This window comes from Glycine max, chromosome 9 (genome assembly GCF_000004515.6).
Source record: "Glycine max cultivar Williams 82 chromosome 9, Glycine_max_v4.0, whole genome shotgun sequence".
NCBI classification, from domain to species: domain Eukaryota; kingdom Viridiplantae; phylum Streptophyta; class Magnoliopsida; order Fabales; family Fabaceae; genus Glycine; species Glycine max.
In genome coordinates this window covers 44,783,716-44,800,628 of record NC_038245.2, presented here as the reverse complement: position 1 = coordinate 44,800,628, position 16,913 = coordinate 44,783,716, and the positions used below count along the sequence as shown (strand labels likewise).

Below are 16,913 nucleotides of genomic sequence, written 5' to 3'. Positions count from 1 at the left end.
GGTCTAGTAAAGCCTAATCTATTTCCACCTTTTTTTAAGCGAATCTATTTCCACCCTTTTTAATAGAAATTACAAGCAAATTTTTCAGATGTGGGTCCTCTCAAAACGTTAGTATGGGTCATCCTTAAAGTGCTCCCATTTAGTGGAACCCTTTGCTATTGAACAACTTTTTTTTTTTGTTTTTTGTAAAAGAAAAAAAGTGTACTTTCGTCAGCCCAATGCAATAAGTGTAAAAGAGTAAGACTGCAGTCTGTAATTGTAAGAGAGATTGAAAAACAATAAAAACACAAATGGATGGAAAAAATAAAAACACAACCTGAGAAGTGAGAACCACACTCATTAGATGGATTCTTTTATGGGACATATATTACAAAAATAAATAACAAGAATCACTTGCAAGAGTGGGTCACCTGAACTTGTACACATTCATATACACTTAAATTGGAGTGAACAAATGTAACAAAGATTACAATGCTAGCAAAGAGAAAGAGAGAGAGAAAAAAAATAGAGGAAAAATAAACACGAGGAAGACCACCGATCGAGTAACACATGCAACTCCATTCACAAAGACGAAAATGTATGAACATGTCCAATGATGACATGTGACTGAGAACCAAAACAACTTCTATCATGTAGTGGTGTAATGAAGGGCCTCTTTCATTATAATTCCAGTTAAGAATGAATGCAACTGAGATGAAAAGTAACACTGCAGATTCTGAGCCTCTATAGTCGCTTCTGACTTGCAAGGAATTTGCAGTGACATGGGTGCAAACACAACAACATAATTTAAGTTTGTCTTTGCAAGCTTTCTAATCGGAGTTGGAGTCGTAGAAGTCACTAGGGCATGGAGTTACGACCTCTGATTCAAGCAATTGCACCACTCGGTGCATAGTGGGTCGATCCTCTGGACTTGAGGAAACACACTGAATAGCCACAGAGAGCAAGGCATCAAGGCTCTCCATTTGCACCCCTTCACATAGAGGGTCGACAATTTCCCTCGGCCTATTTTCTGTAATTAGAAAATTCAACTGCAACAATGACAAATATGTGGCATTAGAATGGTGATCGATTACTCATTAGAATAGCAACTAAGACATGATTGGCTTGGTTAGTAATCACATAACAACTACACAGCTTATGTATGTACTAAAACAAGATGGAATTTGGCTCCTCTAAGTGCATGGTGCACTTTAGAGGGTATAGTGCAGAGTGATCACCATTGATTAGAAAATCATCCGTTGATAGTGGTAAAATTGTTAAAATATATGCATGTGTTAAGCAAATTACGAAATTGTTAAAATCACAATCATTGTATTACAAGTGAAAGATTATCACTCCAAACTTTACCCTCTAAGTGTGGGATGCATTTTAAAAGAGCCAAACCCAACAAAATGATAATAAATTACAATTATTTTACCATGTAACACTCACTCAACCCACTCTGCTGATTAGTGGCAGCCATAAGGAAGCCCGTTGTAAAACATAAGGTCGTATAGTCTCAGTTAACAAAAGATACTCAATGTGTGTTTATATTAAAAATTAAAATAAAAAATATTTAGTTATTTAAAAAAACAAAAAACTAGAAAGAGATCATAACTTGTACTAAAATCTAATATTTGTGTGAATGACATACCCAACCAACAATATTGAGGCCCTTTTCAATGAATGCTGCGTCTGTTGGTCGCTTTCCACTCAGCACTTCGAGTGTCAACACACCAAAGCTATACACATCAGACTTCTCAGTTGCTCTGCCACTTTGCATATACTCTGTCATGAAGTAACAGAAGCTTGCTCAGACAACCATGAAGTTAAAATGCAAAACTAAGTCTAAAGATACCCAAATTTTAGCACACCCCAAACATATAACCCACATTTTTAATGTCGCAAAATTGTGAAAAGCCCAACACATCTATGTGTTGCAGGGTAATTCAAAGTGTTAACTCATGTGTTTAGTGGTTAACTCTGTTAGGCATATAGTTAAGTACAGTTTTATTGATAAGTGGTTAACATTATTTGTTAGAGTGGTTAGCTCAGTAGTTACTGTTATGCGACCTAATATAAGTGACTTGTGTATAAATACCTATGTGTAACACAGTGAACATAACTGAGTGTGTGATCAATAAGATTTTCTACCATTCCTCTCATTTTCTCTCTAGTGTGTGTGTATGTTCTTCCCCTCATCTCCAACACTATGATCATTAGCAGCTACTTTACTTTGTGTTAACTAAAAATAATAAAAGTTGTAATCATATTCAGTCATTTTCCTCATGTTTCATTGGTTAGTTTGGGAACATTGGTTCACTCACCCTCTCTAATGCATCTCAATTTAATTATTATTTCTGATTTTTTTTCTTCAGATTCTTAGTGCATTTGGGGATATATATTCTTGGTAATTTTACATAGTTTTATCTTCTTAGTTCATGTTACTGCTCTTTTGTTTGTTTTCTATGTGGGAAGGAATTTCAACCTTTGTATAAGATGGAAGTAATTGGGATTGAATGGAGTATGGAAACAAGAAGCTATAGATCACATCTCCCGGTGGAGTGCACGACACTTGTGGAGTGTAAGGATTAATTAAGATATTTTAGTTTTTATGTTTTTGGACCTAACTTAGGAACTCTGATATTTTTATTGTATTTTGGGCCTCCTTTATGATCTTTTGTTTTTATTATACCTTAGGGCCGGTTTAGAAACCCTACTTATAAAAAGGGTTTAAAAACCCTTAAGGGAGACTTTTGCCTCTCTTGCAACAACTAGGGTTCTTCTCCTCTCTCTTCTAAGTTGTTCTTGTGCTCTCATGAGGAACTGGACACTTTTTCTAGTTCAAGGTTAATCAAGGCCAAGTCCTTCAACAACAAAGAACTTCATTAATAGTTTAAATGCTAAATACCACAAATCATGCCCCGGCCAACTATCTATCTGACAAATATCATATTCATTGTGCTTTGCTTACCTGGAGCTAGATAACCAAATGTTCCAGCAACAATAGTGGTGATGTGAGATTCTTCATCCTCCAGAAGTTTGGCAAGTCCAAAATCAGAGACCCGAGCCTCCAAGTTTCCATCAAGTAAAATGTTGCTAGATTTTATGTCTCGGTGTATGATCCTGGGGGAACAATCATGGTGCAAGTAGGCAAGCCCTTTTGCAGCTCCCATGATTATATTCAAGCGCGAATCCCAGTCTAGTTGATCAGCTCTTTCTGTTCAATGCATCACAAACATCATTATCCCCCCAAATTGATTTAAGCAAAGATACGATACACTGAAGATGTAAATTTCAAAAGGAAAACACATCTTCTGATAAGATTATAAATGAGATTGCTACATAACATCCACTTCAAACATATTAGAATCTGTATGAAATTTCTGCCAATGAACAAGCTTTAGGAATATACCCAATTGAACAAACTAAAAAAATAGTGCATCGTATTGGCAACCAAAGAAAGCCAGATTGAACAGGATTTAAGAAGTAACAATTAAAAATAAAATAAAATAATGAAACTTCTTTTTCAGGACAGATCTTGCTCCTTGTAATTTTAGCCCCTTTCCAGGAAACTAGTTATAAAGGGCATTTACCTATAAGGTGTAAACACTATTGTACAAAGCATACCATTCAGAAATAATACTTTCAGATTATTGATGTCTGCTACATCTATCATACAATATGATATTGTGCTCTTAGGACTGGAAGGATTGTCATCTAGGCAGAGCCACAATGCTTGCTAGTTGCTATCTTACCTTCCATGTTAATTGAATTTGTATCAACTAGTGCAGCATAGATAATGTTATTTAAAAACCAAACATCTGAAGCATAATACCATGATATCCCAAGCAAATATAAGTTATAATAACCTAATCATTATGCAGCAAAATGTTCTATTGAAAATAATTCAGTTGAGTGGGCATTTCATATCGAAAATTCACATGAGCTGCTACGATGAAGAAAAGATTGCTATATTTGTTTAATAATGAATGCTCATAACAAATTACCATAGATATTTATGTTGTTGTGACCTATTTTGAGAGAGTAGCTAAGGGTTCTTAAGAGTTTGGCTGGTTTATAAGGAGCACCAAATGATAATTATCACATGAAGCATCTACTCTTTAATTACCACATACCCCCCTTTAAATGCCCACACTTGTACCCAAAAATACAGCTGTTTCATGCATTGATATGATGATCAAAATATAGTTAAGTATTCAAATAGGGATCTTACCATGAAGTGCTTCGTCAAGACTACCACCTGGTAGGTAATCATATATTAACAACTTTGACGTAGGTGAATTGCAATATCCTCGTAAATTCACTAGATAACGGTGTTTGATGCTACCAAGAATTTCAAGCTCCCTCTCAAAAAAACGATCAAACCCCTCATTCAGCTTTACAATCCTTTTCAAAGCAAATACATTCCCATCATCCATTGCTAGCTTGTAAACAGTTCCAAATCCCCCTATCCCTATTATGTGTTCCTCATTCAAAGTCTCTAGTTTCTTAATGATGTCTTTTGAAGAATATGGTAGGTCTCCGTGAAACATCACAATTGATGCACCTACAAGACATTTTGGGCATTCTAATTTTTAAGGATTTTTCAATGTAAAGTAGAAAAAAGATAACTCAAATAGGTCTGTATGCAAGCTACAGAGAGATAGAGTAAACCTGAACCAACATCCATCGCCAGACTTATTCTGTCATTTTTGCCAAACTTCTTATAAAGAAAACAACCCCAGAAGCACATAAGTGCCACCAAAAGTAGAGCTCCCACAGTTGCTGATGCACTGATGAGCAGCCGGCCAGAATATTTCTTCTTTCCTATTTGATTTTGGTCTAAAAAGAGAAGCAATAAAATCAAAATGGTATGCATGACAATGTGATTAAATTGACAGTAAGTACTATATACAATACAGTCAAAACCATTGTCGTGAACACAATATTGAGTAGTTAAGTCCATTTAGGGCTTGTGCCAACATCAAAAGTGAGACATACTATGAAATTGTCCGCATGCATTATTAAGAAATATTCAAGAAAGGAAAAAGAAACTTGGGTAAATATTACAAAAGCAATAGTTCCATTACTTGCGTTTCTACTTTAAAAAAATCATATTAAAAAAAGAATGCATCATTAAAACAAAGAAAGTGGGCATGAGATCAAATGAAGGGTTAAACACGAGATTCAAAAGCATGCAGCTTTACCTGAGGAAGTAGATTGACCATTGGTATCCGGCGAACCATCATCTCTACATGTTGAATTTATTTTCACTCCACACAAACCACGATTCCCAACAAATCTGCAACAAGGCACACTTGTCTCAATAATTGGAAAATAGATCTAGTTCCATAGAGATTGACTATTACATTAGAATAGTCTAATATCATTAATCACAAAAGATAAAGATATAAACATTTAAAACATAATTATTGACAATATTAATGTCAAGACTTAATACATCTATAAAAATACCAAACGGCATAACGTAATAAAATAATCATAAATCCAGACAAAGTTAATGCATAGTCATATATAATATTTAATATTTAATTTATGCTTACAGACATCTGCGATTTCATGTTATTTCATGTTCCTAATAAAGAGAAAATACAATGAGCAATTTTTCACAATTTAAATGAGTAACTAGCAAGCTAACCAGGAAAAAAAATAGATTAATATAAATATATTAACTAAAATTCAACTTTAATAAAAGGAAAGCATCAGCACTTAACTAACAGAACATCTATAAACAGAAAAGGTTGTACTTACGAGCTTCCAGTAAAGTTGGCAAGGACACCATCAGCAGGTATAGGTCCAACCAGAAAATTGGTTGACACATTGCTTCAGAGACATGACCACAATAGTAAAAGATTCATTCTTGTTTAAAATAAAATAACAAAATAATAAAGAAAGAAGTATTGTGGCAGAAAAGAAAGCCTACATACAAATTTTTGAGATTATACAACTTCCCAAGTGATGCAGGAATATTCCCACTGAGGGAATTGCTTGATATATCCCTGTAAAATAGGGTGATATGTTGATAAATATGATCTTTGTAAGACTGTAATGCCAAAACTATCAAATTTGAATTTATTTAAAAAAGGAAGAACTAGAAAGATCACCAAATAACTAAACTACTGCACACTACTCCCATCTCCAAATTAGCTGACACATTGCATGCATGAATATACCCACCACTCACTCATAAATGCCAGATAATCATCTCAAATATTACTTTTTCTTTCCCTTTTTTCTTTCAGTGCCCACTCTTAGGCTATTTATTCTTCAAATGAAAACAGAATGAATGTGCTCTACAATATTCATAGTGTTTAATCCACACCCAATAATTATATACAAACAACAAAGAGAAGCATAAACTAAAAGACAAACTCACAAATTTTGAAGCTGTGAAAGGTTTCCTATTTCAATTGGAATCACTCCACTAAGGTAATTACCCTGTAAAAATCTGTACAACCAAAATTAGCAGTTATTACCAAGTAGCAACATAGAACAATTGGATTTACCAAACTTAAACCTCAAATAAAGAACAAGATCAAGTAGTTATATAACTTATATTAGAGAGATTTGTTTCTGAAAAGGAAGTTATGGGAGACACTAACAGCAAAATGCCATACTATAAGTTAATGAGTAAATATGAAGAATATAAGAATTCTTGTAGTAAATGCAATAGAGATTGCACACACGCACACACATATATATGTAACAAGCAATCTGAATAAGTATGTACATTAAATTCAAGTTAACACTTAACAAAAGTGAGATGATTTTGGCAGTTTGAGTTATCTTAATATCATCAACAACTAACATAAAAGCAGATAATTTTCTGAGGTAAATACAAAAACAAAAAAGAATGGAACAGAACTTGGCAAATGAACCAAAGTTAATACATACATTCCCTCCAATTCAGTGCAATTTCCCAATTCTGATGGAATTGTCCCATAGAAGTTGTTGTTATGAAGAGCACTACAACAGATACATTATCATGAAATACGCAATTACGTAAATGTATCAAATAACTTAAAATAAAAGATATATGCAATCAAAATTTTAAAAATACATACAGAACCCTCAGATTCTCTAGCTTCCCAAGGTCAGGTGATATAGACCCACTTAACTTGTGGTGAGATAGACTCCTACAACATCACCAATGAAAGCAATGTTAGATAAAGAATTCCAGACAAAACTGTCAGCAAGTCTCCTGTCATTAAAACTAAGAAGTTCTGTAACCAAAGTATTATACAGATGCAACCTTTCAACTTTCAAGGAAATTTACACCTAAAAACAGTGCATCCTATCCTGCTGTAACAAAAGCCCTACTCCAATACAAAACCCATAAAAGAAAAGGGGGATGAACACACTAGGGTGGAAGAATTTAAGTCTGGCATTGAGCTATAACAACATCATATAGACTATAGCAATAAGAAACTGAAAATGGCCTAATGGTTTATGAGAAATTTACAATCAGCACTAGATGTAAGACTAAGGCAATAGATTTGTTCACAAAACCTATAGTCTAAATCAGATTATATATGTTATAGATGTGGTAAAAAAAATCGAATTAAGCATAGTATAAGTCAGGTATGCCATATTTATAAACAAAACCAACACAATACAATCTATTTACCCTTTAATTAATAGATGTGACAAACTACATCAGTCAATCAAACACTTTCATCTCTAGAAAACTGTCTTATAGTAGGTGCTAGACAAGAAATGTCTTATGATCTACAACAAAACTCACAGATGTGTTACTCTTTTGGTTTTCGGATCACACTTCACTCCTTTCCATTTACATGGGTCAGGATCCTCTGGCCTCCACTGTAATAGGATACCATCAGAACTAACAACTGATGTCCTAAAGCTGAGAAGCACCTCACCTACACATGTGAGAGAATACAATATGCTATCAAAATGATTGTGCACATGAAAAGGAATCTTCCTAATGAAACTAGTTAAATGCTAATTTCAATCCAGTCCCATGAAAGAATGAATGCATAAGATAGTAAAGTTGTGTAGTAAATTTCGTAAAATCTAGTTCAAAGAAATTATTATGGAAGCATAATGAATAGTTTCAGTCAGACTGAGGAACATTATAAATATATGTATGATTATGTCCAAATTTTGATGTGTAATAGAAATGCTTAATGTGAGTGATCATATTGGAAGCAAGATTATATCCTATTCAACAACAGCCTCTAAAATAATAGTTAAATCGAAGTGTAAGAAATATATATATATATATATATATATATATATATATATATATATATATATAAGAATCATGATCATACCATCGGGGGTGATTGCTCCGCTTTTATAGATTACAACATGTATCAGCAGAACATAAAGAAGCCACGGCCATTGCCATTTCCAAAGACAAATGCCCATAGCAACACCGCTCAATAATAATATAGCTAATAGAAGTCATATGAGAAAAATGTCTCTCTCCACCATGTAGCTATCTAGTTTGTATGAACATCAACAGCGCAGAATAACGTAAACACTTCCTGCAACAACAAAAAAAGGGGGGGGAAAAAACTATGCTGAGATTACAACAGACAAGAATCATCATTATATCATTTATTACAAACTCATCAACGGAAATTAATAACAGCGGACAAAAAATAAATTCTGTTTCGGCAGTTATTCACATAACACTAAAAAAACCAGTAAACATGTAACATAACCTCACCGAGTAAATAAAAACACAAAATTAGTTTTCTATATTGTAATTAAAAACGACGCATACGAACAAAATCAATAATACTATAAAACAATAGGAGCAAATGCTTCAAGTTCAGTTAAAAAAATTTCAGCTCAGCAACACAAGCACGATTCTATCTAGATAGCGAAAGAATAAAAAGTAGCACGGAAGCACACTAGGTAAACAGCTAGAAAAGCTTCGCAGTTCGCACACACAGTAGAGTAAAGAGAAATTCAATCGAAATCAAAAGCATTGAATGCGCAAAACATAAAATCAAAGTAAATTAATCCGGCGCCAGAATTGCAGGAACAGCGATGGCGAAAATAGAGGAAGCTGAGAAAGAGAGAGAAAATTAAACACGACTCACTCACTCAGTGACCTCGATTTCGATCTGAGATGCGAGTGTGTGAGAGAGAAATGCAGGTTGAGCTGTAAAGGAATAACAACGAAAACGTTAAAATAAAAACCCTCACTCTCTCTCACTGCGTTGTGTGTGTGTGTCTGAGATTTCTTTCTGTGATTCCAAAGAGTGTGCGTGTGAGTGTGAGCGTGTGAATAGATGGTTGCTAATGTTAATGCTTGTGCTAGTTGTTGCTATGTTGGGGAATTAAAGGGGAACCAATGGGAGCAAAGCAAGGCTGTTCCGCACGTGAGAACATCCACACGCCGTACGTGCGACCGACGCCTACGCAACCCCGTCACAGCTCACACAGCACACCAAAATGACGCCTGTAATACCATTGCATTACATTACAACAACACTTATCCCTGCTTTTTCGCTTAAACATTTTTTTCAAAGGTAGTATTATTGTATTTGATTATGTGTTTTACAACTATATATCTAAACTGGATAAGAAGTGTTAATGTAACATTTAATACAAGTATGTGAATATATTTTTTTTCCTTATATAATAGGATAACTTTAGTTATTCAAAATCTAAACAAATGAGCTTATCACACACATTTAAAAAAAAAAAAACAAATGTATATCTATTTATCTATATAACTCTGTATATGTAAATAAATACACTAGAATCAAGATGAAGTATTAATGTCGAATTTAATGTTATTTATGTAATATTTATATAAATAAATAGTTTTTCTTTCTTATAGTATGACACAATTTAGATATTTCATTAAAAAAATATAAACATATACTAATTTTAAAAAATTAAATATATATTGATATAATATATATATATATATATATAATTGAACTTTTAATTTATATCCATAATTAATATTTAAATAAATTATAATGAATTGTTTTTCAAATTTTCTAAATGTTTTTAAAAAATCTTATTTTTATTATTATTTTTTAAAATACATATTTTAAAGCAAACAAACTAAAATACATTTTAAAAAAAATTGAAGAATTAAATTTTTTTAAAAAAATTGAGAGACCAAAACCGATTTCACATTAAATTTCAAGAATTAAAAACATAATTGAACTCAAAAAGCCTTAAAAAAATATGATTCAACCTCTTCTCTCTCATGTTTCGTTGCACTTTACACACGTAATATTTTTAATAAATTATTTTACACAATTGACACTCGGGTCAAGAATCAAAATAATAGTAATTAGACTAACGTCTATCATCTACGTATACATCTTTAGATATCATGTTACATATATAACTTTAATGTAAGTTTTTTTTTTACAAGATTAAAGTATCAAACAAATTACAATTTCAAAGATTTTTTTTGACATTGAATTACATTTTTTATGATAAAAGTGACTCTAAACCCATCTTTTTATTGGTATCCTCAACTTGGTTTTGTTGTTTTTATTTTTATTGAAACGAAATAACTTTATTTCTGTAAAATAATATATATATATATATATATATATATATATATATATATATATATATATATATATGTAGGATAACGTATAACTAGCATTTTTAAGCTGTTCCATGTCCATAAACTGCATACCAAAATGTAAATTTATTTATAAATTTAAAGAAACTAAAATATAAGTTAAAACAAGCTTTCGAACTCTCCTTTTCTTACTTATATATATATATATATATATATATATATATATATATATATATATATATATATATATATATATGTATACGAATGTATGTATGTATCATTTTCTTACTTATGTGATTTAATTACTATTCGTTAGTTTATAAAATTGATATCAAACTTGCTGCTTGTTATATTTTATAAAATTATGTAAATTTCAGGAAAAATAGTTTTTGGATATTTTTATAACTATAACATTATAAAAATAAAATCATTACATATTAATTGTAGTAATTAAATAAATATGTAACAATATATGATAAAATAGCATGTATCTGTGTTTAGTAAGTGATTACTTATAAATTTTGCTAAAAGAATAACTCATAAAAATTAAATATAGAATAAAATATAAATTATTTTAATGTAAAAAAGTTTATACCGTTGGCTAATAATATATTAATTCAATAAATTTAATATTAAATATATTTATGAATTTATTTAATGATATAATAATACAATGTTGGATAATAATATAAAATTACTTGAAAATTGAAATAGATAGTTTAAATTTCATAAGTGTACATGAGACAAAACCTGCGCCCAAGTTGCTAGTGGATGCCCATTCTTCATGGGACCCTTTAATACTGCATTGTCTATACACCTTATACTAATCTCTCTCTCTTTCTCTCTCTCTCTCAACCAAATACAAACATCACCAAAACAAGTAACAGTTCACGGATATTGCAAATAACCATGTGCCCTGCAGCATACTCCATTTAACCGTCCACTACAAATTGCATAAAACAAATTTAAGTCAAAAGGTTTTTTAATCTTATTAATTAGCACATTTGTGATCTGTTTTTCTATACAAGTATAATTATGTCTAGGTTCATATATACCTGATTTAGAAATATCATCTTAACACACTATTACATGTTTGATCTCGATGTCCCTCACCTTGGGCCTGTAAATGAAACATGAATGTTAGACTTGCACTAAAGCATTAGAATATTCAATGTAGTTTAGACCCTATTTCTCAATGCTTCAGAAGATAGACTAATAAATTATAAAGCTGCTATAGAAGAAGCTACAGGACAGTTTATACTACTTTGGTTTAACTATGATACCAAAAACTATATGCAGACAATTTATCTCAAGTGCAATGCATATTAGTGTTTATCAAGTATAAAATATATATCATTAGTAACGGTACTATATAGGGTAGCTAAAGAAATTACAATAATTTAAAAGGACAATCAATTAGGAAAATAATGAGGTGATGAACATCAATCCAAGAAAGTTACCTTGTCAATTAAGAAGCTTTGTATTCTCAAATTTTCTAGGTATTAACTTACTTATCCTTATATACTACAGACTAAAGAGACGTGGCTATGAATGAGGTTGTATGTCCTTGGATATGTGAAGAATGCTTTGCACTTGGATCATAGGCAAACATAAATAAATGAGGAACAGCATGTGAGGAATTAGAAGTAAGCTGATTACAAATGTGTAAAGGAGTGATTTGGTACGAAAATTCTAACCATAAACAAATTAAAGAATGCTAATCATTTCATACTGAAACCATATTCTGCCTCAGTTTGACCCATACAATACCAAATTCTCAAAGATAAAAACATCATGCATTATTGTTACCACCATTAGTAGTTGTATTAAGAAAGGAGCGTGAAAAAAGAAGTGAAAGAACAAGAGTAACAAAACAAATGTGATCAATCCTTTACCAAACGTATGATCAGCAACAAAGACAAATGTTTTGTCATTTACTTGCTAGAAATCTTTCATAGCCAACCTACCAAACTATATTAGTTTCAGCTTTCAAGACATCAATATAATAACATCTTTCACCCTTTAATTTCAGGAGGTGAAATAGCAGCGTGAGTGTCACATTAAATTCATATGAATTTACGTTAAACTGTGCAATGACCATAATCATAAACCTGACATGTGAGGATATATAGTTCTGAGCCAAGACTCTTAACTTGAATCCAATGTTTGGTTCATGCATGATCCACCATTAGGAAATCTTTTCTGGTTCTCAGGGAGGATTCGGGACTATTGAGTTGGTTATTCAATTAGTACATAGCACCAATTTATATGCTAAAAGCCTAAAAGTATAATATGAGACCGTTTAATATAATCCTTAATTGATTCACTCTGTTTTAGCTACATTTATGCTAAAACGGGTAATAGAACAGATCATAATTTATGTTAACTTACATTTATGGTAGCTCATTCAAACCGTAATGGGACTTAGCTCAACACATCATGAATTGAGTATGAACGATTTTCTTTTGCATGTATGAATTTAGTTGGCATGTAATCCACCTCTTTAAGGTAACAATTAGGATAAAAAATTTGAAAAGATTAAATAGATCTTTGCAACATTTTAATACCTCAATATATATATCATTATCTTATATATGCTTGCTCTAACTATGAGGATTTGTGTGCAAGCATGCCTGGGCATTGACATCTGAAAGCAACTTTACTAGTGCAAAGAATGTTTAAACTCTGCAGATAATAGTATAAAACTATATATATGGGCATGACACATAATGAGAACAAAACAGTTGTCAAACTTGTGCAGGGATAGTATAAAAAAGTTTTACAAATTACAACTGATCCTTCAAGATTACACAAAATAAAATAAAATAAAACTTTTTCTTCTATTTTTTATTTTCTTTTTTTAAGAGGGGTTGGAAAAGATGAGTTGGGATCCTAGCTGGTATCTATGTGTCTTCAAGTGCTTCTTAGAGACACACATGGTCTCAAAGGATTCTTCATCACAATAGTGAAGGCCTGCTTCTCACTCATGTCAACTTCACACCCATCTTCAAGTGCCCATTTAAAATCCCTCACCAAATTGGCCACAAAGTACTCAAGGTGAAGTGTTGCCATACTAATTGCAGGACAAACTCTCCTTCCTGCACCAAAAGGCATCATTTTGATCTCTATAGTCCCTTTCAGATCAAATTTAGAATCTCCACCATGCCTCAAAAACCTCTCTGGTTTAAACTCCATAGGATCTTCCCACACATTTGGATCCCACCCAAATTCAGCCACAAGAAAATTCACAATTGCATTTTTTGGTATATCATGACCGTCCATAACAGTGTCCTGTGTGACTGCCCTAGGCAATATAAAATGCCCCGGAGGGTGCCTCCTTAAGGTCTCTAACACCACAGCCTTCAAATAAGGCATCCTTTTCAAATGCTCCACCTCAATGTCCTCATCAGGTTCCACAACTTCCTTAATTTCATCAAACAACTTCTCTTGTATGTGTTGGTACTTCACTAAATTCGCCATGGTCCATATCCACGTCGTAACCGTTGTGTCTGTGCCACCTATCATAAACTCAGCACACATACTCACCAACTCTTCATCCTTTAGCTTGCATCCATTGCTAGGGAGTTTCATATCAAAAAGGGTATCCACATAAGGCTTAAACTCTTCTTCATTCTCATCTTTAACACCTACCTTGCCTTTTATTTTCTCATGGCGTGCTTTTATGATAGGGAGGAACACATTCACCTGACTTTGACGAATTCCCAAGATCTCTCTCCACAATCTCCTAAACACGATCTTAGACAAGACCGGTACGAAATTCAACACATTGAATTTAATGAAATTGTGAAGAAAACAATGTTGCACCCTCTGGATATTCCTAACGGTTTCCTCATCAAATTTGTCTCCAAAACATATATATGAAAATAAAGCATATAATGTAGAATTGAAATAACTATCAATTGCTATGGCCTTATTCCCCAGCTCAATTTCATCTAGAATATGTTTCTTTAATATACTTAATGCCCATTTTCGACAATGAGAATATAAACTTAATCTAGAAGGTTGAATTACTTGCATTAAGTTTTGGCGCATAAACCTCCAATTGTGGCCATAGGGAGAAGTAGTAACGGTGTATTGGTTAGGGAAGAAAACTTGGGTGGTTTGAAGAGCCAAAGGACGATCAGCAAAGATAGTGCCATTTTTAACAAGTGCTCTATGAGCAGCTTCGTGACATGTTATGAAAATGGAAGGTGTAGAACCAATGTGAATGGAAACAATGTTACCGTACTTGGAACGTAAAGAGCGAAGGACAGGTTCAAGATCAGCAAAATTCTTTGATGACTTAAGGAGCCAAAATATGTTACCTAAGATGGGTATGGCAGGAGGGCTTGGTGGTAGCCTCTTATTGCGGATGACTTTGTGAAGGGATTGAAGAAGTATATAGGTAGAAATACATGCAAGAAGATAAAACCATAATCCCATTTTTTTTCTCTATTTGTTTTTGGTTATAATGAAATCTAAAATCTCTATTTCTTTAGTCTAATTTCCTCTCTTGAGAAAGTTCAAGCTCATTTTGAGAATTTATATATTGTAGGTTATGTTATGTGAAGTTCACTGTTATAATATTTGTCACCGTTATATACATCTCACTTATTGGATATTCAGTAGTTTCTTAATTCTAATAACGCTCATCACTTATTGGAAACTCCCTACATATAATGTATGATATTAGTAATTAATATAACTACAAGATGTGAAATAATCTTACAGAATAATATAAATAACTTATGAAAGGTTTTAGTTGTTTTAATATTAGTAAAATTTTCAGAATTGTCTTGTAAAGAAAATAATTTTCATGTAATGTAAAGGGAAATATTTTTATACTGTCCATTGTTAAAAACTAGTTGGTGACCCGTGCATATCCATGCGTGTACCTACGGTTAGTTGAGTTTTTATTTTTTATTGAATAAAATAAAATATAATGTGAAATAATAAAGAAATTTATTATTTATAATAATATTGTGCTTGAAATTATAAAATATTAAATACTAATTTCTATAATCCTTTTTTCATATATTGACCGTAAACTTACTATTTGATTTCTAATATGCTTAAAACTACATAAAAGAGGTTAGACATTCATCAAAAGCAAAAGAAAATAATGATTTGGCTCAAAGAAACCAAACATATAAGAGAAAGAAATACATGATAAAAATTACAGGAAATAAAAGAAAAAAAGTTACCTTTTGATTATAAAACAAACTAAGAAACTATAGAACAACAAAGCCTGCATAATAATAATAATAATAATAATAATAATAATAATAATAATAATAAGAGAGAAAATAATTGTTTCTTAGTTAGTTTTCTAATCAGGAAAAAAAAGGATTAGGGAAGAAAACTTGCGAATTATTTTTGTTTAGTTTCTTTTTCCTTAGTATTATTATTATTATAATAATAATTATTATTATTATGTAGGTTATGTTCTTTTATAGTTTCTTAGTTTGTTTTCTAATGGGGGGGGAATAAAAAGAATTAGGAAAGAAAACTCGAGAATTATTTTGGTTTTGCCTGTCTGATAAAAAAATAAAACATTAAAAAAAATATATAATAAGTTGACAAATTAATAAAATAAAAAATAAATACACTTGTTAAAGTTAAATCAACTACACATAATAATAATATGACTAATAACATGAATTTATTTTTTAAATGTCATATGAGTCTAATTATTATTACAAAACTTCATTTAGAAGACAAATTTGAATCAGGGATGAAAATCATTATTTTGAAAGTCTATTCTATTATGTGCATTCACACATAAATATCAAAATAAATATTTCCAACAAAATATATAATGAAAATTTAAAAGTATACATCAACTTACTCCTCCATGGGCCAAAGCAATGGCACCCAAGACCCTAAGTCAGCGGAAAGTAAATTATAAAAAATAAAATTAGTGGATTTAATTATATAAATATAGATGAAATAAAATTAAAAAAATATAAGATTTTATTTACAAATTTGATGAATTTTAAAAAATGAGGGGATGCCACTGACCCATGAAAGAGGATTCCACATAAACCATAAAAACTTCAAAATCTTGCTCTCTTGTAAATTCATACAAAAATTCAGGAGAGAAACTAAATCTAAAAATAGAAAAAAAAATTATTACATAATAGGAATAAAATGAAGTATAGTGTGAAACAGTAAAGAAACTTACTATTTATTTATAATAAGATTGTGTTTGAAACTACAAAATATTGATGATAAATGATTATTATTTTCTTTTCCTTCCATTTCGCAATGCGTCTTGCAAGGGAAATAATTTTTTTTTTTGAAAATAATGAGATTTAATATACATATTATATTAAGTGTTCAAAGTCAAATATCTACATTTTTGTGAAAATTTAAAATG

At 31.4% G+C, this 16,913-nt stretch overlaps 2 protein-coding genes across 4 annotated transcripts; both read right to left on the bottom strand.

Moving 5' to 3' along the window:
* Positions 1 to 320: 320 nt before the first annotated feature.
* On the bottom strand, positions 321 to 9,438 carry LOC100819230 (LRR receptor-like serine/threonine-protein kinase FEI 1). 3 transcript variants are annotated; one of them, XM_006586654.4, is made up of 14 exons: positions 9,078 to 9,438; positions 8,298 to 8,513; positions 7,748 to 7,883; positions 7,068 to 7,139; positions 6,898 to 6,969; positions 6,380 to 6,451; positions 5,931 to 6,002; positions 5,755 to 5,826; positions 5,190 to 5,284; positions 4,657 to 4,824; positions 4,217 to 4,549; positions 2,954 to 3,199; positions 1,634 to 1,767; positions 321 to 1,028 (listed from the first exon to the last, which is right to left on the bottom strand). In XM_006586654.4, the coding sequence occupies exons 2-14, from the start codon at positions 8,392 to 8,394 to the stop codon at positions 810 to 812; spliced, it is 1,788 nt and encodes a 595-aa protein (XP_006586717.1). In that variant the 5' UTR covers positions 8,395 to 8,513; positions 9,078 to 9,438; the 3' UTR covers positions 321 to 809. The 3 variants fall into 3 exon arrangements, with proteins under 3 accessions (XP_006586717.1, XP_040860768.1, NP_001239788.1); XM_041004834.1 differs by having other exon boundaries at positions 9,082 to 9,290; NM_001252859.1 differs by lacking the exon at positions 9,078 to 9,438 and having other exon boundaries at positions 810 to 1,028; positions 4,657 to 4,809; positions 8,298 to 8,394.
* A 4,009-nt stretch (positions 9,439 to 13,447) lies between these two features.
* LOC102660230 (cytochrome P450 89A2) lies at positions 13,448 to 14,977 on the bottom strand. Its single transcript, XM_006588248.4, has one exon. The coding sequence runs from the start codon at positions 14,975 to 14,977 to the stop codon at positions 13,448 to 13,450; it is 1,530 nt and encodes a 509-aa protein (XP_006588311.1).
* Between the last annotated feature and the right edge of the window lie 1,936 nt (positions 14,978 to 16,913).

Excerpts from the sequence above, each read along its gene's own strand:
- LOC100819230 (XM_006586654.4), bottom strand. The coding sequence starts at position 8,394 with ATGGGCATTTGTCTTTGGAAATGGCAATGGCCGTGGCTTCTTTATGTT. Across the intron at positions 6,970-7,067 it reads CTAGAGAATCTGAGGGTTCT|TGCTCTTCATAACAACAACT; the intron begins GTATGTATTTTT and ends TATCTGTTGTAG. Across the intron at positions 1,768-2,953 it reads ATTTGGTTATCTAGCTCCAG|AGTATATGCAAAGTGGCAGA; the intron begins GTAAGCAAAGCA and ends ACTTCATGACAG.
- LOC102660230 (XM_006588248.4), bottom strand. The coding sequence starts at position 14,977 with ATGGGATTATGGTTTTATCTTCTTGCATGTATTTCTACCTATATACTT.